Source organism: Ovis aries, chromosome X, assembly GCF_016772045.2.
Source record: "Ovis aries strain OAR_USU_Benz2616 breed Rambouillet chromosome X, ARS-UI_Ramb_v3.0, whole genome shotgun sequence".
Taxonomy (NCBI): Eukaryota; Metazoa; Chordata; class Mammalia; order Artiodactyla; family Bovidae; genus Ovis; species Ovis aries.
In genome coordinates, this window is record NC_056080.1 from 6,002,501 (window position 1) to 6,026,627 (window position 24,127).

The 24,127-nt window shown below is 53.1% G+C and overlaps 1 protein-coding gene and 1 long non-coding RNA gene across 7 annotated transcripts in view; both read right to left on the bottom strand.

The window, feature by feature from the left end:
• The window catches only part of XG (Xg glycoprotein (Xg blood group)), a 29,154-nt gene extending 5,803 nt beyond the window's left edge, over nt 1-23,351 (bottom strand). Inside the window, exons 1-11 of one of the 6 annotated variants that reach the window (XM_015104678.3) lie at nt 20,353-20,427; nt 13,512-13,556; nt 13,046-13,069; nt 12,026-12,088; nt 11,058-11,117; nt 9,545-9,601; nt 9,135-9,194; nt 7,749-7,790; nt 6,421-6,465; nt 2,910-2,945; nt 698-808 (exon numbers count right to left, since the gene is read on the bottom strand). In XM_015104678.3, coding sequence (XP_014960164.2) covers nt 698-808; nt 2,910-2,945; nt 6,421-6,465; nt 7,749-7,790; nt 9,135-9,194; nt 9,545-9,601; nt 11,058-11,117; nt 12,026-12,088; nt 13,046-13,069; nt 13,512-13,556; nt 20,353-20,416 — 607 coding nt within the window. In that variant the 5' untranslated portion in view covers nt 20,417-20,427. Of the gene's footprint in view, nt 1-697; nt 809-2,909; nt 2,946-6,420; nt 6,466-7,748; nt 7,791-9,134; nt 9,195-9,544; nt 9,602-11,057; nt 11,118-12,025; nt 12,089-13,045; nt 13,070-13,511; nt 13,557-18,001; nt 20,253-20,352 lie in introns of those variants that run through there. The other 5 variants (XM_027963326.3, XM_027963328.2, XM_027963327.2 and 2 more) reach the window with 5 other exon arrangements.
• On the bottom strand, nt 957-2,903 carry LOC132658843 (uncharacterized). The gene is made up of 2 exons (XR_009598920.1): nt 2,142-2,903; nt 957-1,698 (listed from the first exon to the last, which is right to left on the bottom strand). It is a non-coding gene; the product is annotated as an uncharacterized LOC132658843 (long non-coding RNA).
• Nucleotides 23,352-24,127: the final 776 nt, after the last annotated feature.

Here is a 24,127-nt window from a genome sequence, read left to right on the forward strand (position 1 = left end):
GGCAAGAATACTGCAGTGGGCTGCCATTTCCTTCTCCACGGGATCTTCCCGACCCACAGATCGAATCTGTGCCTCCTGCTTTGACAGGCAGCCTCTTTAAGACTGAGCCCACCCGGGAAGTCTCACGGGCAGCAGAGTGATTCCATAGTTTTACAGACTGTACTTAAAGTTTGGAGGAGGAAACCACAACCCACTCCAGTCTTCCTGCCTGGAAAATCCCATGGACAGAGGAGCCTGGCCGGCCACAGTCCACGGGGTCACAAAGAGTGAGAGAAGACGCAAGTGACTTAGCACATGTTTAAAATCATTACGAAATATTGGCTCTATTGTAGCCGGGGATGTTCCAAACAATATATCCTTGTCGGTTATTTACTTTGTACATGTAAGTAAGTAAGTGTCAGTCGCTGAGCCGTGTCTAATTCTTTGCGACCCCATGGACTGCCGCCTACCGGGCTCCTCTCTCCATGGGATTCTCCAGGCAATAATACTGGAGTGGGTTGCCGTCTAGCTGGTTCTTTTTCATCCCCTCCCTTCCATCTAACCGCTGCCCTCTATCATCTCCCCACTGGGAACCACCGGCTGGTTGTCTGTATCTGTGGGCCTGCCTCTTTTCATTCACTCATATATCTGTATGCATTTTTAAAATCGGGCTTTACCAGTTCAGGCAGACACAACTGGGGGCAGGGGGAAGACTTGCCGTTTGTCCTGAGACAGTTCCTCCTCCGGTTATAGTAGCTGACCGCCGCCCCGATCAGCGTCACCACCACCACAGAGACGATGGGCGATGCAATTTTCGCTATTGTGTTGCCTGCGGGAATCCAGGGGAACAAGACGGTCTCAGGAAAAACAGCGCCAGTGGGGACAGCGTGTATTGCCAGAAACTCCCCACTCACCCCCGCCCCCGGCCCTCCCCGCCCTCCTGTTCATGGGAAAAGGATGGAATTCATCAAAGGAGCTCAAAGGATGCATCCTGCTTTATGTAAAGGGTGCTCACTAACCACGTCTGATCAGTCTGGGGCATCCAACGGTTTTGTACAGAAGATATATATATTTAATTTAATGGGTGTGTTTGGATGAATTTGTATCTTTGGGGACAGAAAATATTGACTCATGTTCTTCAGTCGCTCAGTCGTATCTGACTCTGTGCGACCCCATGGACCGCAGCAGGCCAGGCCTCCCTGTCCTTCACCATCTTCCGGAGCTTGCTCAAACTCATGTCCATTGAGTCGGTGATGCCATCCAACCATCTCATCCTCGGTCGTCCCCTTCTCCTCCCGCCTGCCATCTTTCTGAGCATCAGGGTCTTTTCCAATGAGTCAGCGCTTCACATCAGGTGGCCAAAGGATTGGAGCTTCAGCTTCAGCATCAGTCCTTCCAGTGAATATTCAGGACTGATCTCCTTAAGGATAGACTGGCTGGGTCTCCTTGCCGTCCAAGGGAATGCATGTATAAAGTGCAGAGCAGCCCAGGGGTCACCCGGCCAGTTACCCCTGGAGCCCCCACATCCATCACATTGCATACTCTGGCCCCAGAAATAGTACAGTTCCTGGGGGTCCGTTCAGTCAAAGCTAGCGCAGCACCTCTGTCTCCTGTCCTGCCCGACTCCCACACATCTGTAGACCGTGCCTTGGAGATGTCCCATCCAGGAGCAGTCAATCTGTCTTCCAGCCCACCCCAGTCCTGGGTGAGTCCTCTGTCCTGGCAAAAGTGAAAAAGTCTTAGCCGCTTCATTCATGTCCAACTCTTTGTGACCCCACGGACTGTAGCCCCACTAGGCTTCCTCTGTCCATGGGAATCTCCAGGCCAGAATACTGGAGTGGGCAGCCATTCCCTTCTCCAAGGGATCTTCCCAACAAAGGAATCGAACCAGGGGCTCCTGCACTGCAGGCGGGTTCTTTACCAGCTAAGCCACCGTGGAAGGCCAAGAATACTGGAGTGGGTAGCCCATCCCTTCTCCAGGGGATCTTCCCAACTCAGGAATCGAACTGGGGTCTCCTGTATTGCAGGTGGATTTTTTACCAACTGAGCTGTCAGGGAAGCCCCTGTCTTGCCACGGATTCCATGAATCCGTGTGTCAGACCTGATTCTTGTCTGGGGAGCACCTCCCCTCCCCTACCTCCAGTCCACGAGAAGGAAAGCACCTGTGGCCTTCACAAACGTCCCGCAAACACCCATGCATTCCGGAAACGGCAATACGTCCTGCAAACGGCAATACTGTGGCCCCGCCCTGGGCCTGGGCCTGACAGGTTAGAAAGACAGCTCTGTCCCTTTCTTCTCCCTCAAAGCCTTGGGGTCAGCTGGGCAGGTCCACCATCCCCCTGCACTGGTATCAGGCTCCAGATCCCTGAGAGGCTGGCCTCCGCCATCCCAGCGACACACAGCCGACACCCACTGGCCGGACCCCAGGCCTCCCCTGCACACCCGTGATGGGGCGGACGGGGCTCTGCTGGGGCCTTCTCCGGGGGTGAAGGCTGTGGCTTCTCTGCTGCTCTCCTTCGAGGCTTGAGGTCAGCTGTGGTCAACGAAACGGGTGCCGGCGGTGGGCAGCACGAGCTCCAGGCACCGTAGCCGCGCTCGCAGAGCCTCAGGTGTCTTTCAGCTCCGAGTCGGTCCCCAGAGCATCAGGCATCTTGCAGCTCCGAGTTGGTCCCCAGAACCCCAGACATCTTTCAGCTCCGAGTCGGTCCCCAGAGCATCAGGCACCTTGCAGCTCCGAGTCAGTCCCCAGATCTCCTTCTCTGACCCCCGTGGGACAGACCCCGACCAGAAGGAGCTTCTGAACACCCACACAGAGAAGGTGGTCCCTGAACGCCCTCCGTGGAAACAATTCTACGCCTGCCCCAGCCCCTCTGCAGCCACGTGGGGAGCCTGGCCCTCGGAAGGCCAGAATCCCCATCCCTGGGCCGTACCTGGCAGGTTGCCCTGCGTGGAGTAGCCGTCTCCACCTGGAAGGGGACAAGCACATGGTCACGTGGTATTCGGAAGAGCTGGTCACGGGCTGCCTGCTGCTGGGAGGTGGGCATTATGCCTCCAAGCCAGGGAGGGGGCGGGGGTGAGGCTGTCACCTCAGGGCGTAGGTATACACACAAAGGGGTGCACAAGAAGCACACGCACACCCCCATATACACACAGGCACACACACATCCCACATACACACACACACACCCATATACACACAGGCACACACACATCCCACATACACACACACCCCCATATACACACAGGCACACACATCCCACATACACACACACACCCATATACACACAGGCACACACACATCCCACATACACACACACACACCCATATACACACAGGCACACACACATCCCACATACACACACACACACCCATATACACACAGGCACACACACATCCCACATACACACACACACACCCATATACACACAGGCACACACATCCCACATACACACACACACCCATATACACACAGGCACACACACATCCCACATACACACACACACACCCATATACACACAGGCACACACACATCCCACATACACACACACCCCCATATACACACAGGCACACACATCCCACATACACACACACACCCATATACACACAGGCACACACACATCCCACATACACACACACACACCCATATACACACAGGCACACACACATCCCACATACACACACACACACCCATATACACACAGGCACACACACATCCCACATACACACACGCCCCCATATACACACAGGCACACACATCCCACATACACACACACACCCATATACACACAGGCACACACACATCCCACATACACACACACACACCCATATACACACAGGCACACACACATCCCACATACACACACACCCCCATATACACACAGGCACACACATCCCACATACACACACACACCCATATACACACAGGCACACACACACCCCACATACACACACACACACCCATATACACACAGGCACACACACATCCCACATACACACACACCCCCATATACACACAGGCACACACATCCCACATACACACACACACCCATATACACACAGGCACACACACATCCCACATACACACACACCCCCATATACGCACAGGCACACACACATCCCACATACACACACACACCCATATACACACAGGCACACACACATCCCACATACACACACACACACAATACACACAGGCACACACATCCCACATACACACACACACACCCATATACACACAGGCACACACATCCCACATACACACACACACCCATATACACACAGGCACACACCCATATACACACAGGCACACACACATCCCACATACACACACACCCCCATATACACATATGCACACACATCCCACATACACACACACACCCATATACACACAGGCACACACATCCCACATACACACACACCCCCATATACACACAGGCACACACACATCCCACATACACACACACCCCCATATACACACAGGCACACACATCCCACATACACACACATCCCCATATACACACAGGCACACACATCCCACATACACACACACCCCCATATACACACAGGCACACACATCCCACATACACACACACACCCCCATATACACACAGGCACACACATCCCACATACACACACATCCCCATATACACACAGGCACACACATCCCACATACACACACACACACCCATATACACACATGCACACACACACAACATCCCACATACACACCCATATACACATATGCACACACACACATCCCCCCCACACCCATATAAACACATGTACATATACGCAGCACACACCACACATATGCACACACCCATATACACACATGTACACACACACAACATCCCAGACACACACACACACGCATATACACACAGGCACACAGATCCCACATACACACACACACCCATATACACACAGGCACACACACACAACATCCCAGACACACACACACACACACGCATATACACACAGGCACACAGATCCCACATACACACACACATCCATATACACACATGTACACACACACAACATCTCACATACATGCACACACCCACATACACACATCACACATATACCCATATACACACATGTACACACACACCACACACACAACACATATACGCACACAACACACACGCATATACATGCACGTACATACATGCAACACACAACACCCCACAACACACATCCACATGCACACATGTACACACAGCCCCCACACATGAACATACATGCAACACCCCACACACACATGCACACACACAACACACCCCCACACATGCAACACCCCACACACACAGAGACATGCACACACACCACACTGACACGCCCATATGCATACATGCACACCCGCGTATACACATATGCACGCATGTACAACACAAGCACACGCCCACACACACACATCGGCACAGCCATGTGCGCACACAGGCAGGCGAGCACACGAGCATCACAGGCACTGTGCCTGTGTGGGGATGAGGGTGGACACACGTGTGTGTATCTCCACATGTGTGTGCACAGTACACGCCTGCACAGGTACACATGAATACACAAGAGCTGCACGTATGTCCCCACGCACACATCCGCCCTCACCCGCACACCCACAGCGCACACGCACGGGCACGTGTTTCAGACCCACAGATATAGATACACATAGATACAGATACCCATGGATCAGGGTATACATACAGATATAGAGAGACATGCATGTAGATACAGATATAGCGACGCCCTGACCCGCACACCCACAGCGCACACGCACGGGCACGTGTGTTTCAGACCCACAGATATAGATGCACATAGCTATAGATACCCATGGATCAGGGTATACATACAGATATAGAGAGACATGCGTATAGATACAGATATAGAGAGACATGCGTATAGATACAGATATAGCGACGCCCTGACCCGCACGCCCACAGCGTACACGCACGGGCATGTGTTTCAGACCCACAGATATAGATGCACATAGATACAGATACACATGGATCAGGGTATACATACAGATATAGAGAGACATGCGTATAGATACAGATATAGCGACGCCCTGGCCCGCACACCACCAGCGCACACGCACGGGCACGTGTGTTTCAGATCCACACACGCATGCACAGACACACGGCATGTAGGCGCGTGTGGACATATGTCCACATGTATAAACGCAGGCTCCCTCCCAGCCACATGCGCACACAGGCACGTGCAGGGACACACACATGCCCACACGCGTGTGCACAGGCAGTAGCACGCATGAGCAAGCCTGCACTTCTTGGAAGGATTGCAACCTGCGCCCCATGCAAAGCCCTCCCCAGCTTCAGCGAGCAGTGAGGACGCCGATCAGAGACCCAGGCGGGCAGGCAGCACCCACGCGGGGGTTAGCTCCTCAGCAGGAGAACTTCTCCTGGTTTGGCTTTTACGAAAGACCTCCTTTACCATAATTAATGCCAGGGGAGCCGGGTCTGTAGCGCCCTCCTCGTCCTGCAGGACAGAAAGGCCACGTGAAGAGGAAGGTAAGGCGCGGAAATGCCACAGACATCCCCAAAGGAAGCTTCGAGAAAGACAGGACCCCAAAGCAGAGGCTGTGACATCCGGGCAAAAGCCCCACCCTGATCCTCCCCGAGCCAGAGGAAGAGACAAGCGTACCCCGGGACATTCCCTGGCCGCACCGAGTGGGGCTGAGCTCACCTCGCAAGCTCAGCAGCTCTGCTAAGGCCAGGGGCATGCTGACTCCCAGCTGCAGACAGAGGGGGCCTGCCTGAGCTCAAAACCCCACTTCTCAGTGTGTCCAGGGAAAAGTCCAGTCCCCAAGGCCAGGAAGCATGCCCCACACAGGCAGCAAACAGTCATCTCAGTGACTGAGAAATATAGGACCTTTCTCCACACCTTCTTATGTCCAGAGGGCAATTTTTTTTTTCTTCTGTTTTTGGCTGCAAGCAGGATATGCAGGATTTTAATTCCCTGACCAGGCACCGATCTCAGATCCTGCCAGTGAAAGCCCACAGTCCTACTGACTGGATCAGCGGGGAAGTCCCCAGGGAGTAATTTTTAAAAAGCGATTCCCTGGGGGCTCAAGATGGTAAAGAATCCGCCTGCAATGCAGGAGACCCGGGCTCGATCCCTGGGTCAGAAAGATTCCCCTGGAGGAGGGCATGGCAACCTACTGCAGTATTCTTGCCTGGAGAATCCCACGGACAGAGGAGCCTGGCAGGCTACAGTCCACGGGGTCGCAAAGGGGCAGAGACGACTTAGCGGCTAAATAGCACCAGCAATTATCTTTACAAAGTGTCGCATGACTACTTTGCACAAAGTTTCACTGGATTCTATCTCAGTTTAGAGAAATGAATCCAATGCATTTTGCTTTTCTGGCTCAACTTGCTCCCGAGTTCACTTTACAGCACCAGAGACCCTCTGGAGAGTTCAAGATCCACCCCTCCCTCTGAAAAAAAGCTCGGTATAGACAAGAATGGAGTTTGTTACTTCCGGGGTAAATTCATTTCGCTCTTGGCATAATGCACTATTCACATAAAGAATCCACAATTCCTGGGCTGTTCTCTGCCTAATGAGGCTTGCAGCCAGGGGCTCTGTGCCTTGTTACCTGGACAGAGGGGTGTGGGGTCAGCCCCTGGACACTTGGACGAAGCCAAGCTGAGGTGAAGCAGTGAAGCAGCCAATACCTGAGACCCAGAAGGAAGCTCTAATGGGAGTCCGGGAAAAGCCCACCCAGGCCCGCCACCCCCATGGGCCCCAGCGCGGCATGTTACCGTAGCTGTCGTGCCCCGGCTGGTACCCGCCTCCGCCGCCTCCTGCAGGAGAGAAGAGGGATGTGACGGCCGCTTGGAGCGTGGACCTTGGGGTCCAGCAGGCGTCCGCCTGTCTGGCACCAAAGCCGGACCCAACAGTCACCCCCAAAAAGAGTGCTTGTTGCCCAGTTGCTCAGTCGTGTCTGACTCTTTGCAACCCCATGGACTGCAGCACGCCACGCCTCCCTGTCTATCACCAACTTCCGGAGCTTGCTCAAACTCATGTCCATCGAGTCCGTGATGCCATCCAACCATCTCACCCCCTGTCGCCCCCTTCTCCTCCTGCCCTCAGTCTTTCCCAGCATCAGGGTCTCGTCCACTGAGTCGTCTGGAGCCCTATGTGGTGGAAAAGCTCAGGACCTTCCAGAAAATGCTCTAGGGAGTCCCTCCCCCAGAGTCCTGGCTTCTGGATGGAAAAGCTCATGCCACAGAGAGCCCTTCAGAAAGCTGTGTGTTTTCAGAGATTACGCATGCCCCCCTGCCCAGTGCCGATCTAGGGCTTCACAGTAAGACAGGCTTACCCCCCACCTCCAGGGACCCAGCTCTATCATGCTATACGTCAACTGCATCACATTAAATATACATTTTTTGGAGGGAAGATACACACAGACACATCTGCAAAGGTGTGTGTAGACACAACATCTGTGTAAAGAGAGGTGTGTGTCTCCTTAGTCACTCATTCGTGTCCGACTCTCCGTGACCCCGTGGACTACAGCCCGCCAGGCTCCTCTGTCCGTGGGATTCTCCAGGCAAGGAGACTGGAGTGGGTTGTCATGCCCTCCTCCAGGGGATCTTCCCGACCCAGGAATCAAACCCGAGTCTCCCGCATTCCAGGCAGACACTTTAACCTCTGAGCCACCAGGGAAGCCCAATAGATAGCCACATATATAAAAATATATGTTCAGATATACATATAGATAAATATATTTATAGAGATATACATATCGTATAGATAAACATAGCTATAGATACATATAGACAGATACACATGGATAAAGTTATAGCTTCAGATATAGATAGATATCCATATAGGTGGAAATATAGCTATAAATATAGATATGTGTCTATAGATAGACACACGTACACGGACATGTGTATAAGTACGCGTGTCAGTGGAGGTGTGTATATGTGTACACACACACGTGCAGACACATATTTATGGGGAGACAGCCCCCACTTCTAAGCAGCATCGGCCCCATGGCCGGTTCCGTCCACCTTGCAGACCACACGAATGGACAGCTTCAGGGACGCGCCTCCCGCCTGCCCCCGAGAGGTGGGAGGGGAGAGTCCACAGCCCACCACCTTCCTCGCGGGGGCTGGGGTGGGGTCACAGAAGCCGGCACGTACCTGCGGGCGGCCTGGGTGGGTAGCGGCCGCCGTCGACGAGGTCTGAGTCGCTCAGGAAGCCTGTGGACAGAGCAGAGGGCGGTCAGAGCCCGCGGTCCCGGGAGCCCCGTGCACACCCCAGCCCACGCATCAGGGGCGCACGGACAGCTTATGGAGAGAGGGGTTCCACAATTGGAGAACCCGTGCTGAAAGATCCACGGGTCGAAACCAAGACCCCATACAGCCACCATAAATATAAATAGAGGACGCTTTAAAAAGAATTGCTTTAAAAAAAAAAGAGAGAGCTTCTGCGTATTTCAAATGCAACGCGTCTTTCACCGTCGAGGACCAAACTCTCCAAAACATGTTCCGGACGGCGCCTTAGTCCTTCCGAAGACGCTTCCGAAGTCGTCTTAGTCCTGAGGACTCACCTCCACTGTTACCAGGCTGCGGGCGAGGAGGCGGCGGCTTCGGCCTTGGGTAGATATCTGTCGGGAAACACGTGATTTCAGGAAACGAGGGACAGCTTCCCGCGACGAAGCATTTGCACAATACAAAGGGCCAGCGTACAAAGTGACGTTCTGGCGAATTTATCTTTCCTGTTCATCGCTTCCACGGAATCTCTGGTGCTCAGAATCCCCAAGCATAGGCTCGTTTTAAGCATCAGTTTTTAATGGAGTATAGTTGCGTCTCTAGTGGCTCAGACGGTAAAGCATATTCCGGAAATGCAGGAGACCCAGGTTTGATCCCTGGGCGGGGAAGATCCCCTGGAGGAAGGCATGGCAACCACTCCAGTGTTCTTGCCTGGAGAATCCCAGGGACAGAGGAGCCTGGCGGGCTACAGTCCACGGGGTCGCCCGTGGAGTGTAGCCCGCCAGGCTCCTCTGTCCATGGGGATTCTCCAGACAGCGACACTAGAGTGGGTTGCCATGCCTTCCTCCGGGGAATCGTTCCAGACCCAGGGATCGAACCCTCATCTCTTAAGTCTCCTGTGTTGGCAGGCCGGTTCTTTACCAGCCTGGGAAGCTCACGTAACACACAGGAAATAGAAATTCATTCCTGAGGGCCACCACCACCATTTTAAAGGCACTAGATTCTATCAGGCTTTAAAAACAAAAGCCAGAAAGCAACCTTCCTCTGTTCTGAAATGTGTCAGCCGCTGGAGCTCTGAGTCACACACGGTCCCCTCCCAAGCCTGAGGCTGGCCCCGAATGCTGCCGGGTGGATGAGTCTCCCAGGACCCGAGTAGTGACTCATCTTACAGGACGGCCAGCACCTATGATTCTCTGGGGCCCACAGGAAGGAAGCCCATGAACATATGTTCAACTCACGTTTCCCCAAAACACTGTAGCAAGAAATACCCTCCATTAGACAAGCAGAGACGTCACTTTGCCGACAAAGGTCTGTACACTCAAAGCTCTGGTTCTTCTTATGGTCATGTAAGGGTGTGAGAGTTGGACCATAAAGAAGGCTGAGCGCCAAAGAACTGATGCTTTTGAACTGTGGTGTTGGAGAAGACGCTTGAGAGTCCCTTGGACTGCAAGGAGATCCAACCAGTCCATCCTAAAGGAGATCAGTCCTGCATATTCACTGGAAGGACTGATGCTGAAGCTGAAGCTCCAATCCTTTGGCCACCTGATGCAAAGAGCTGACTCACTGGAAAAGACCCTGATGCTGGGAAAGATTGAAGGCGGGAGGAGAAGGGGACGACAGAGGATGAGATGGTTGGATGGTATCACCGACCCGATGGACGTGAGTTTGGGCAAACTCCGGGAGTTGGTGATGGACAGGGAGGCCTGGTGTGCTGCAGTCCACGGGGTCGCAAAGAGTCGGACACGACTGAGCAACAATGACAACCACAAAGGCTTCATTCAGCCTCCATGATCTTCCCTGAGTTCCAGTGGGCAGGTTCAAAGCTGTTTTGAAATGAATGAACATTCTTACTTCCACCGTCGGGATTTCCAGGCTGTGGGTGGTACGGGGGCCTCGGCTTGGGGTAGATATCTGTAGGAAAACAACATTGCATGATTAGAAGAGAAAAATGTCCTTCGGTCAGAAGCAGCTTATAAAACAAGAATATACGTGTGGCTGTACATTTTATGTTTTATTAACAGTTGGTGTCATAAAGAATAGGTCACCATCAATAGGGTAAAAATTACTTAGTCACTAGAAGTGGAACCTCAAAAACCTATATACACACACTCACAAAACTAACTGTTTAGGGTTTGTATTGTATGTATTTTCTTGGGCCCCCAAATCACTGCAGATGGTGACTGCAGCCATGAAATTAAGATGCTTGCTCCTTGGAAGAAAAGTTGCGACAAACCCAGATGGTGTGTGAAAAAGCAGAGACATTACTTTGCTGACAAAGGTCCGTCTAGTCAAAGCTATGATTTTTCCAGTAGTCACGTATGGATGTGAGAGTTGGACCATATAGAAGGCCGAGCGCTGAAGAATGGATGCTTTTGAACTGTGATGTTGGAGAAGACTCTTGAGAGTCCCTTGGACTGCAAGGAGATCCAACCAGTCCATCCTAAAGGGGATCAGCCCTGGGTGTTCAGTGGAAGGACTGATGCTGAGGCTGAAGCTCCAGTCCTTTGGCCACCTGATGGGAAGAGCTGACTCACTGGAAAAGACCCTGATGCTGGGAAAGACTGAAGGTGGGAGGAGAAGGGGACGACAGAGGATGAGATGGTTGGATGGCATCAGCGACTCAATGGACATGAATATGAGCAAACTTTGGGAGATAATGAAGGCAGGGAAGACTGGCGTGCTGCAGTCCATGGGGTCCCAAAGACTCGGACACGAGTGAAGGACTGAACAACAACAAAGTCTTCTTTCAGCCCCCATGACCTTCCCTGAGTTCCAGTGGGCAGGTTCAAAGCTGTTTCGAAATGAATGAACATACTTACTTCCACTGTTGTCGGGATTTCCAGGCTGCGGGTAGTAGGGGGGCCTCGGGTTGGGGTAGATACCTGTGGGGAAAAACGCCAGTGCATGTTGAGAAAAATGTCTTTCCGTCAGAAGCAGCTTATAAAACAGGAATATAAGCTTGACAACAGGTTTTATTTTTTATTCACAGTTGGTGCTCATGAAATATAGATTATCACTGATCAGCTTAAAACTACTTAGACACAAGAAGCAGAACCTGAAAATTTAGAACTTAAAAAAACTGCATACACACACTTACCAAACTGTTTAGCATTTATAAGGTATGTAAGAAGCAAACAAAATCTGTTTATTCCTTGAAGGCTTGGGTTTGATCCCTGAGTTGGGAAGGTCCCCTAGAGGAGGAAATGGCAGCCCACTCCAGTATTCTTGCCTGGAGACTCCCAGGGACAGAGGAGCCTGGTGGGCTGCAGTCCATGGGGTTGCACAGAGTCGGACACGACTGAGCGACTTCACTTTGACTTTTCACTTTCATGCATTGGAGAAGGAGGTGGCAACCCACTCCAGTGTTCTTGCCTGGAGAATCCCAGGGATGGGGGAGCCTGGTGGGCTGCCGTCTATGGGGTCACACAGAGTCGGACACGACTGAAGGGACTTAGCAGCAGCAGCACTGTGATTTTGTGATCCATTTCGTGAAGGACTTGGGCTTACATGAAACATCTGTCCATCAGTCACACCCTCCACGACCCTATCGTTGCTGTGGTTTAGGCGCTCAGTCCGACTCTTTGCAACAGTATGGACTGTAGCCCGCCAGGCTCCTCCGTCCATGGGATTCTGCAGGCCAGAACACTGGAGTGGGTTGCCATTTCCTCATCCAGGGCGTCTTCCCGACCCCGGGGGTGGAACTCTCGTCTCCTGCACTGGCAGGCGGATTCTTCACCACGGAGCATCCTGGGAAGACGCGATAAACTCCTTCCAAAACATCAGCTTGCGGTGGGGCAGCCTGGTGTCTGTCCACTCCCCTGGGTCAGGTAGCCACTCACCTGAGCTTGGCTTCTTGGTCGGCTCTGTGGACAGAGAACATATGTGCAGTAAGCCAGGGGTTTTGTGCGGCTCAAAGAGACAACCATTAAAGTCCCAATTTTATTTTATTTTTTAAAGAAAATCTCAAGGCATTAACAAAGAAACGATCAGTTCAGTTCAGTCGCTCAGTCGTGTCCAACTCTTTGCGACCTCATGGCCTTCAGCGTGCCAGGTACCAACACAAATTCCGTTCAGTGTTTGAGGGGGCAAGGGACCCAAAGGACAAAAGGGCCCTTCACACGCAAGCCCACCAGGGGCCCCTGGAGCAAATGCAAGCCCCTCAGGGTTCCCTGGAGCTGTGCGGAGGTTCGAGGAGTGGAGTAAACCTTCCTGTTTTTTCGTTAGGAAGTCGTCCTTAGGAAGGAATCCCGGCCCCACCCAACCCGGAGCGAGGAGGAGCTGAGGCGGGCTGCCAGATCCACTTACCTGGGTCATCAAGAGCATCAGCCAAATCAAAGTCCCCATTCTCACCTGGGAGAACACACAGGGCGTCAGTCACAGCGGGATGGAGCCGGCCACCCGGCTTTCCTTTGCCCCAGCTGCCCAGATAGCTTCCCCCGCCAACCTCACTCCCACCACCCCCAGCTCAGCAGAGAAGAAGAGTTCCACCCCTCTCTCCAGCTCCCCAGTAGTGTGTCTGTCCAAACAACCTCTTATTCCTAGCTTTCCCGGCAGGCTCTGCCCACAGCAAAAGAGATCCATGAAGGAAGATAACTTCACCCTCATCCTTTTTAAAATCAAACTATAGTTGATTTCTGGGCTTCCCTGGTAGCTCAGCTGGTAAAGAATCTGCCTGAGAGGAAGGAGACCCCGGTTTGATCCTTGGGTCTGGAAGATTCCCCCAGAGAAGGAAACAGCAACCCACTCCAGTATTCTAGCCTGGAGAACCCCATGGACAGAGGAGCCTGGTGGGCTACAGTCCACGGGGTCGCAAAGAGCCGGACACGATTGAGGAGAAGGGGGCGACAGAGGGTGAGATGGTTGGATGGCATCAGCGACTTGATGGACATGAGTTTGAGTAGGCTCTGGGAGTTGGTGATGGACAGGGAGGCCTGCCGTGCTGCAGTCCATGGGGTTGCAAAGAGTTGGACCCAACTGAGTGGCTGAACTGAACTGAACTGAACTGGGTGACGAGTACTTTCACAGTGGATTTACGCTGCTGTGTTAGTATCAGATGTACAGAAAACTGATTCAGTTATGCTGCCAAGGCGCTTCAGTCGTGTCCGACTCTGTGCGACCCCATAGACGGCAGCCCACCAGCCTCCCCCGACCCTGGGATTCTCCAGGCAAGGACACCGGACTGGGTTGCCATTTCCTTCTTGTACATATATAAAAATTATTTGTCTATACTTATACATGTATCTCTTCTTTTTTCACACACTGTTCGATTATAGGTTATCGAAGTGAAAGTGTTTGTCCCTCAGCTGTGTCTGACTCTTTACGACCCCATGGACTATAGCCCACCAGGTTCCTCTGTCCATGGGGATTCTCCAGGCAAGAATACTGGAGTGGGTGGTCATGCCCTTCCCCAGGGAATCTACCAGACCCTGGGATCAAACCCAGGTCTCCTGCCTCGCAGGCTGACTCTTTACCATCTGAGCCACCGGGGAAGCTCATGCAATCAGCTTCTGACAGCTTACGAGCCTCTCACACCAGGCTCGTCCCCGGAGCTCCAGGCAAACTCCTCAACAATCTTCTCAAACCGGAGCGTCCAGCCACTCCCTGTTCTGAGCCTCTGCTACTTATCTTGTCCCGGTCTCTCCCTAATCCATTGCACAACAGCCTGGGCAGCACCTGGGTGTTTTCCAAAAAGGGCATCTGGCTGCCTCTGGGGACTAGAAGCCTCCAGAGCCAGGCTGCTGGCAGTAGGAAGCCAGGGTGCGCCCCCTCTCCCACTGGCTCTGGAAACAAACCAACTGCCCCCACCCCACCCCATTCCATGTCCACTTCTCATTCCAGCAGCCTCCTTCTGTTTGCTGATGCTTCTCATGATAAACAATGCTAAGCTCCAAAGAACAGATGCTTCTGAACCGCGGTGTTGGGGAAGACTCCTGAGAGTCCCTTGGACAGCAAGGAGATCCAACCAGTCCATCCTAAAGGAGATCAGTCCTGGGTGTTCATTGGAAGGACTGATGGTGAAGCTGAAACTCCAATATTTTGGCCACTTGAGGCGAAGAACTGGCTCATTGGAAAAGACCCTGATGCTGGGAAAGATTGAAGGCAGGAGGAGAGGGGGACGACAGAGGATGAGATGGCTGGATGGCATCACCAACTCAATGGAAAGGAGTTTTAGTAAACTCTGGGAGCTGGTGATGGACAGGGAGGCCTGGCGTGCTGCAGTCCATGGGGTCGCAGAGAGTCGAACACGACTGAGCAAATGAAAAACATCTGCGATGACTCGAGGTCACGGGGGAAGCGGCCCCTGGTTGTCATGGGTGTGGCGCTCTTTGCAGAGCCCTGAGCGTGACTCACAGCCCAGGCGGATTCCACCCAGGGGCCCCCCGCCCCCCTTGGCGCGGAGCCGGTCGTGTCCTGCAGGCCTGGCTGGAGTCTACCAGGCTCCCTCTGGTCTCCGGAAGGGCTGCAGCCAACAACCTTCCTCCCCCGCCCGCTGCGCTGCCAAGTGCATCGCGGCCTAGCCCCGCCCCATCACTGTCTAGCCCCGCCCCGCCACTCTACAGCCCCGCCTCATCACCGTATAGCCCCGCCCCCCGAGGTTCACATCACTCCGAAGATGCTGATTCCAGGGGCTCGATGTCAGGAGGGGATGGGGTGTGGGAGACGCAGCTCTCCCCGAGCAGTTATTTCCACCAGCTTTGTTTTTCCCCTCAGAGCCTAAGGACGGGGCTTGGAACACGATATCTGTTTCCCATCTGCTTTCTTTAGCAGGCCCGGCAGTTTCTAATCAATCCCACATGTGCTCTGGGCTCACCACGCGGGTCCCCATGGCTGACTTCCTGGGAACCTGGGTTTAAAAGGACTCGGGCTGGTGGGTGGGAGGTCTTAGTGTCAAACCCCATACCCCCTTACCTTCCGAAAAGAGCTTTTTAGGATGGATTTAAAAAATACATATGTATATATTTTTATTTATGGCTGTGCCAAATAGTTGGCACATGGGATCTAATTCTCTGACCAGGGATGGGACCGGGGCCCCTTGCATTGGGAGCTTAGAGTCTTAGCCACTGGACTGCCAGGAACGTCCCAGAGGGATTTTCAAGATAAAACGAGCCTGGGCTGGGAAAAATCCCCTGGGAAAAGGGGGTGGCTGCCCACTTCAGTATTTTTGCCTGGAGAATCACACTCACAGAGGACTCTGGCGGGCTACGGTCCATAGCCCGAAGTCGCAAAGAGTCTCAAAAAGTCTCCAAGAGTGAGACACAACTGAGAGATTTAGCATGCAACAGATGGATAGATAATCAATGATAATTAGATGTACGAATCACAGGGAATAGATGGTAATTAGAGAGACGGATGAGGGATATAGTTAGATGTCAGAAAAATAGGCATACGACTGATAATTACATAGAAAAATAGAACATAGGATATATAAACTTAGATGATGGTTACATTAGACGGATAGATAATCAATGATAATTAGATACACGGATCACAGGGAATAGACGGTAATTAGAGAGACGGATGAGGGATATAGTTAGATGTCAGAAAAATAGGCATAGGACTGATAATAATTATATAGAGAAATAGAACATAGGATATGTAAACTTAGATGATGGTTGCATTAGATGGATAGATAACCAATGATAATTAGATACATGGATCACAGGGAATAGATGATGATTAGAAACACAGATGAGAGATATAGTTAGACGTCAGAAAAAGAGGCATAGGACTGATAATAATTATATAGAGAAATAGAAGACAGGATGTGTAAAAATAGATGATGGATACAGCAATAGATACGCTGATACACTCACAGATGGGTTAACAGACACACGGATAGATACGAAAGGTACACACTTAAATGGCGACTCTAATCCCATGGACGGAGGAGCCTGGTGGGCTGCAGTCCACGGGGTCGCTAAGAGTCGGACACGACTGAGCGACTTCACTTTCACTTTTCACCTTCCTGCATTGGAGAGGGAAATGGCAACCCGCTCCAGTGCTCTTGCCTGGAGAGTCCCAGGGACGGGGGAGCCTGGTGGGCCGCCGTCTATGGGGTCGCACAGAGTCGGACACGACTGGGGTGACTTGGCAGCAGCAGCAGCAGCAGCGCTCAGGCAGGATTTCTCAGCCTCAGCAGTGTTGACATTTGAACCTGGATGACAGACAGCCTGCTCTGTGGGGCGTCCTGTGCCTTAGAAAACATTGAGCTGCATCCTTGCAAAAGTGAAAGTCGCTCGGTTGTGTCCGACTCTTTGCGACCCCGTGGACTTTAACAGTCCATCGAGTTCTCCAGGCCAGAATACTAGAGTGGGTTGCCTTTCCCTTCTGCAGGGGATCTTCCCCACCCAGGGATTGAACCCAGGTCTCTCCACATTGCAGGCAGATTCTTTACCGTCTGAGCAACCAGGGAAGCCCAAGCGTACTGGAGTGGGTAGCCTATCCCTTCTCCAGGGGATCTTTGCAACCCAGGAATCGAACCCAGGTCTCCCGCGTTGCAGGCGGATTCTTTACCAACTGAGCTATGGGGGAAGCCCAAGGCCCTGGCCTGGAAGCCCAAGGCGCCACTGGTGACAACGAAAAATGACTCCAGACAGTGCCAAGTGTCCTCCAGGGGGCAAGGTCACCCGTGGTTGAGCATGGCTGGCTGTACCTGGAGGTGTGATTTCTGCATCTCCTGGGTGAGAGACACGTCAGTACTAAGGGAACCACAGAACAGACATTCCGCCTGCGGCAAGAGATCCTTGAGGCTCAACCTGATGGTTAATCAGATGGCCGGGGGGCTCAGACATCACCTCTCAAAGGGAATCTTGACTCCATGAGCACGGCCAGGATATTTCCCAAAATGCAGCTGCCCTGTCGTGGTTTGTCCAGTAGTCATGTACGGACGTGAGAGTTGGACTATAAAGAAAGCTGAGCGCCGATGAATGGATGCTTGAGAACTGTGGTGCTGGAGAAGACTCTTGAGAGTCCCTTGGACCGCAAGGAGATCCAACCAGTCCATCCTAAAGGAAATCAGTCCTGAATATTCATGAGAAGGACTGATGCTGAAGCTGAAGCTCCAATCCTTTGGCCATCTGATGCAAAGAGCTGACTCGCTGGAAAAGACCCTGATGCTGGGAGGGATTGAGGGCGGGAGGAGAAGGGGATAGCAGAGGATGAGGTGGCTGGATGACATCACGGATTCGATGGACATGGGTTTGGGTGAACTCTGAGAGCTGGTGATGGACAGGGAGGCCTGGCGTGCTGCCGTCCACAGACTGTCCAACAGTCAGACACAACTGAACACCACCAAGCGCCACAGTCACTCCAGCGCCCCACCCACCTACCTAATGAAGCTCTCGAACAGCTGCAACTGGGCTGGTGCCTTTGTTTACTTGTCTTTGGCGACTCTGAAGAGCTTCAAGATCTCAGTGCCCTGACCAGAGATTGAACCCTGGGCCACGGCCGTGAAAGCCCGGAATGCTGACCCCTGAGCCACGAGCTGAAGGCATCCGCCATCCAGTGGCTCCTGACAGATCAGACAGACTGGGCCTGGGAGGAGGCTGAGTCGCCTCTAGCTGCAGGTGAGCCCAGAGTTCTGTGTCACTGCCAAGGGAATAAGGGCTCAGACAGGTTTTGCTGGCTCCGCTGCTGGGCGGGACTGCATAAAGACAGAGCTTGGCCTCAATGGGCTTCCTTTAGCCCTGGTGTAGCTCCACAGAGAACCCACATCTCCCCACAAACAGAAGCTCCTGACCCCATTTCTGCGTGTCCCACTTTCGGGAAGATGCTCAGACCGTGTGGATTCGTGGAAGGGTCTCCAGGAAGACCCTGGGCTCTGGGTGCCAGGATGGCTCACAAAACCACACCTGTTCCTAAATACCCGTCCTCAAACAGGTCAAACAGGATGTGTCAGGAGAGTGACATCCAAACAAAGCCTTTGCACTCCTAACCTAGTCATATATGCATGGGAGAGTCGGACAGTAAAGAAGGCTGAGCGCCGAAGAACGGATGCTTTTGAACAGTGGCGTTGGAGAAGACTCTCGAGAGTCCCTTGAACTGCAAGGAGATCCAACCAGTCCATCCTAAAGGAGATCAGTCCTGGGTGTTCATTGGAAGGACTGATGTTGAAGCTGAAGCTCCAGTCCTTTGGCCACCTGATGGGAAACGCTGACTTATTGGAAAAGACCCTGATGCTGGGAAAGATTGAAGGCGGGAGGAGAAGGGGACAACAGAGGATGAGATGGTTGGATGGCATCACTGACTCGATAGACATGAGTTTGAGCAAACTCTGGGAGATGGTGATGGACAGGGAGGCCTGGTGTGCTGCAGTCCACGGGGTGAAAAAAATCTCAGACACCACTGAGCAACCGACCAGCAACAAGAGACATTGAAAGAAAATCTTTTAATTCCTAAACTCTACTCAGTGTTAAGCCCCTCCCAATCCTCAATGCCTTAGAATTTGAATATCCAAAGGACCAAATATGCGTCTCCAGTTGCTATTAAATCCTGCCCTTCATGGGTTAATTGTAGCTTCCTGAGTGAGGCCCCTCCCTGCCTCTGTTCCCCAGCACGCCAAGATGGGGAAGAGCCTGTACTGGAGTTTCGGGGGTAAACAACTCACATGCTTTTAATTTGCCAACCGGAGGGCTGACATTGAGGGGAAAAAATATCTAAGAAAACGTGAACCGAGGCTGTCCTTCTTGCAAAACCCCGTCTCTGGCGACAGTGACTTGTCCCACTGAACCCAGCCGCATCTCAGCTCCGTGGCTGCCCTACACAAGCCACTCCGACTGTGGATAGAAAGCGCGGAAGGGAAAACAATCTCAACACGCCCCAGGGACATGGATCACTTTTTCCATGCGTGCCACACCCAGAGATCAAAACCCGAGAACCAGAAAAAAAGAAACCCACCACACCTGGCTTCTAATTGGGTCACAGATCTGGGTCCATTCCCCCAGACCCCCGAACGTGGTACCCGGTCCCCTTGTTTGCTGTTCACCGACCGCCATCACACCGGACTCTGTCTTTCCTTTCTACACTCTGGCAATTTACAGCCGTTTCCTGAGAGGAAGTGGTTGGGACGGAGTGTTTATTTTTTTCAGCAAGCAGATAGAAATGCGCACCCCAGCATGTCTCTCTCCGGGAGCCAGCCCTCCCTTACCTCGGACACGCAGCAGGACACACAGGAGCGTGAGGCAGAAGAGGAGATCCCGCCATGCCTCCATCCTTGGTCTCCGGCGGGCGGGCGGGTGGGCTGGGCGATCTGGACACCCCACCCTCGCCGGAGCCGCCGCGCTGACTTCTGTCGTCCCGCTTTGAGAGGGAAACAGGAAAGAAAGGAAAGGATGAAGCAGTCTACAGCCTCTCTGCTGGCGAGTGATGAGCAGGGCGGTGCTGAGCTCCCCAGCCGGGAGCCCGCCCGTGGGGACCAGCTCCTACACGCCTGCTGCAGAGAAGGCACCTCCCTCAGCTCCGCCGGCCAACCACCCCCAGGAAGGTGGGGAAATAGGCGACCGCCCGGTGCCACTGGGCGTCTTGGGTTGTAGGGAAGCTGGCACACCCGCTTGGCAGCTCTGTGCCCTGCACGCGTGGGAAGAGCCCCAGGATCAAAGGTGCCAAGCTCGGGTGTAAGCAAGAGCTGCCTCGCCCCAGGGGCGGGGCGGGGCGGGGGGGGGGTGGCTGTCATTCCCAAGACCCTCCTGCAGGGAGACACCCGACCCAGAGCCCAGAGCAGCACAGAGGCTGACGTGTGTCTCAAGGTTAGGCGCTCAGCCGTGTCCGACGGCAGCCCGCCAGGCTCCTCTGTCCCTGGGGATTCTCCAGGCAAAAATAGAGGAGTGGATCGCTGTGCCCTCCTCCAGGGGATCTTCCCAATCTGGGAATCGAACCCAGGTCTCCCACACTGCAAGCGGATTCTTTACCGTCTGAGCCACCAGGGAAGCCCCCGTTTAATCTCTGCTTTTTTTTTTTGCAACTTGCAGACCCGGTGCCTTTAAAGAGTCACACTGAGCCCCGGAATCTGTGATTGTTGCAGGTGGCAGGGCAGTGAGGGTCAGCGGCGGGGATGGTGGGGGGCCAGACAACCCGATTTCACTTGGTCCTCCTGCTCTCTCTCACCGGATTAGTGGTAAAGAACGTACCTGCCAGTGTGGGAGACGTGGGTTCGATCCCTGGGTCGGGAAGATCCCCTGGAGAAGGACATAGCAAGCCACTCCAGCTTTCTTGCCTGGAGAATCTCATGGACAGAGGAGCCTGGTGGGCTGCAGTTCATGAGGTCGCAGAGAGTCGGACACGACAGCAAAACCCACTGTGGGCCTTGGAGGTGGTTATAGACGGGGGCAAATTCCTTTTTTTTTTCCAGTTGAAGTATAGAGTTGGTTGACAATGTGGTTTAAATTTCAGGCACGCAGCAAAGTGATTCAGTTATACACGTGTATTTAGATTCTTTACCAGATTCTTTCCCATCCTACGTTATTTTACTGAATGTAGTTCCCTGTGGTCTACATTAGGACTTTGTCGCTGACCTGCAAGGGAAAAAAAAATTCGCTCTCTTTGAGAGTGGCTCTGGGAACACAAAGCAAGGTAGTCTAGCGCTCGCGGAGAGGCAGAGAATTTTGAGGATTTTCAAGTCAAAGCGCGGGAATCAGATGAGATGAACACGGCTTTCACTGTGTTTCGTTACCTCGGAAGAGTGACTCAATGGGTCTTGGACCAGTGATTTGAGAAAGAATTAACTGCTCTGCCCCGCCCGGCTTCCCTGGTGGAAGTGAAGTGAAGTCGTTCAGTCGTGTCCGACTCTTTGTGACCCTGTGGACTGTAGCCCGCCAGGTTCCTCTGTCCGTGGGATTTTCTAGGCAAGCCTACTGGAGTGGGTTGCCATGACCTCCTCCAGGGGACCTTCCCGACACCCAGGGATCGAACCCAGGTCTCCCACATTGCGGGCAGACGCTTTACCGTCTGAGCCACCCTCCTGGCAATGCAGGAAACATATATAAGAGACCTGGGTTCGATCCCTGGGTGGGGAAGATTCCCCTGGAGGAGACCATGGCAACCCACTCCAGTATTGCCTGGAGCATCCTCCGGGCTTCAGTAGTCTTGCCTGGAGCATCCTCTGGGCTTCAGTAGTCTTGCCTGGAGCATCCTACGGGCTTCAGTAGTCTTGCCTGGAGCATCCTCCGGGCTTCAGAAGACATTGCTTTGAACCAGACAGAGGCCCTGCTTGGACGACACTGCGAAAGCCATCAGACAGGAGACCGACAAGCCCTCTCTGCCTTCGAGGTTGGGCCTGGCACCACGTGGCAGGGAGGACCCCCCCTCCATGCTCCCACCCACCACCGTCCCACCCGGAGGATGTCTGGGGAAGACCCACATTCACCGAGGGGTGCGCAGAGCAGCGCCGGGCCCCATGAAGTGGGCTGGGAGGAGAGACAGCAGGTGGAATTTAAAATAAAATTTAAAAAAACCCAAATGCATCTGCTGGGAGCCCCCTCCAGGCTGGCCCGGAGGAAGCACAGGGTCTCAGATGGGAAAGATATGCTGGGTTAAGGGGGAAGGTGCTGTGTATGCCAGGAGGTTCTGGGACTTCCTCACGTGCTAGCATCCCCGAGCCCAGTACTCGGAAGCCCGCTGACTAGACGGGGGGTGCGTTGGGAGCTCCCAGGAGCCGCCAGGGTGTGACGTGGGCTGGGGGGACATCCCCAGGTTAACTTGCTGCAACTAGAGCTCAGGGCGTGCCCGGGAGAAGGTGGGTCATAAGGAGGGACAGGGGCCTAGGGTGACGTTTGATGAGAGCGGGAGATTCAGCGGCAGGTGGCCCTTGGCCCCTGGGAGGACCTGCTTCAGCCCAGGGCTGAGCCGGCCCATGAGTGCACAACCGTGCATCCGGCCGTTCCTGGGGAATCTCGCAAGCAAGAGAATGGCGGATGCAGGGGCCGGTTCTCAGGTGTGGGCGGCAGGAGAGGAAAGCGTGGAGCTGAGACAGGACTCGGAGGAAATCCTCACAGATGGAAGTGTGAGTTGCTCTGTGTGACCCCCATGGACTGTAGCCCACCAGGCTCCTCCATCCACGGGATGCTCCAGGCAAGGACACTGGCGTGGGTTGCCATGCCCTCCTCCAGGGGATCTTCCTGATCCAGGGATCGAACCCGGGTCTTCTGCACTGCAGGTGGCTTTTTAGCATCTAAGCTGGTGGCTTTCCTGGATGGAAAGCCGGTACAAAAATAGCTGACACAGGTGTCACCATGCCTGACTCCCTGCAAGGCGCAGTTAGAGCTATTTTATGTCTTCAAGCAGGTGTCACCAACCTGTTTTGTAAAGGATCCAAGAGGAGAGAAACAAACAAACAAAAATCACTCCTCCTCTTCAATCTCCAGGAATTTATTGGATGATGTAAACTGCATTTCAAATCCGTGGGGGAAAACATGGCTTATTCAATAACTGGTTTGGGAATAGTGGGATTATCCCAAGATGGTTTAAAAAAAAAACACAACTACATATCAAGGGATCTCTTCCTCATCACCTTGATAAAAATGCATTCCTAGGGGATAAAATATTCTACTCAAAGCATATTTTAATTAAAAAACTGTGAAAACTTTCAGAAGGCAACACAAGGGGATTTTTTGTTTTGTTTTGTAAATAATATCAGTATGCGTGCATGCTAAGTCACTCCACTCATGTCCAACTTTTTGTGACCCCATGGACTGTAGCCCACCAGGCTCCTCTGTCCATGGGAGTCTCCAGGCAAGAATACTGGGGTGGGCTGCCATCTGCTCCTCCAGGGGATCTTCCCGACCCAGGGATCAAACCCGGGTCTCTTATGTCTCCTGCACTGGCAAGTGGGTTCTTTACCGCTAGGGAAGCCCTAACATCAGAATGGTTGATGCTTTTTCTAGGTGTGACAACAAGCCCAGAAACTTTAACTAAGGTCACTACACAAA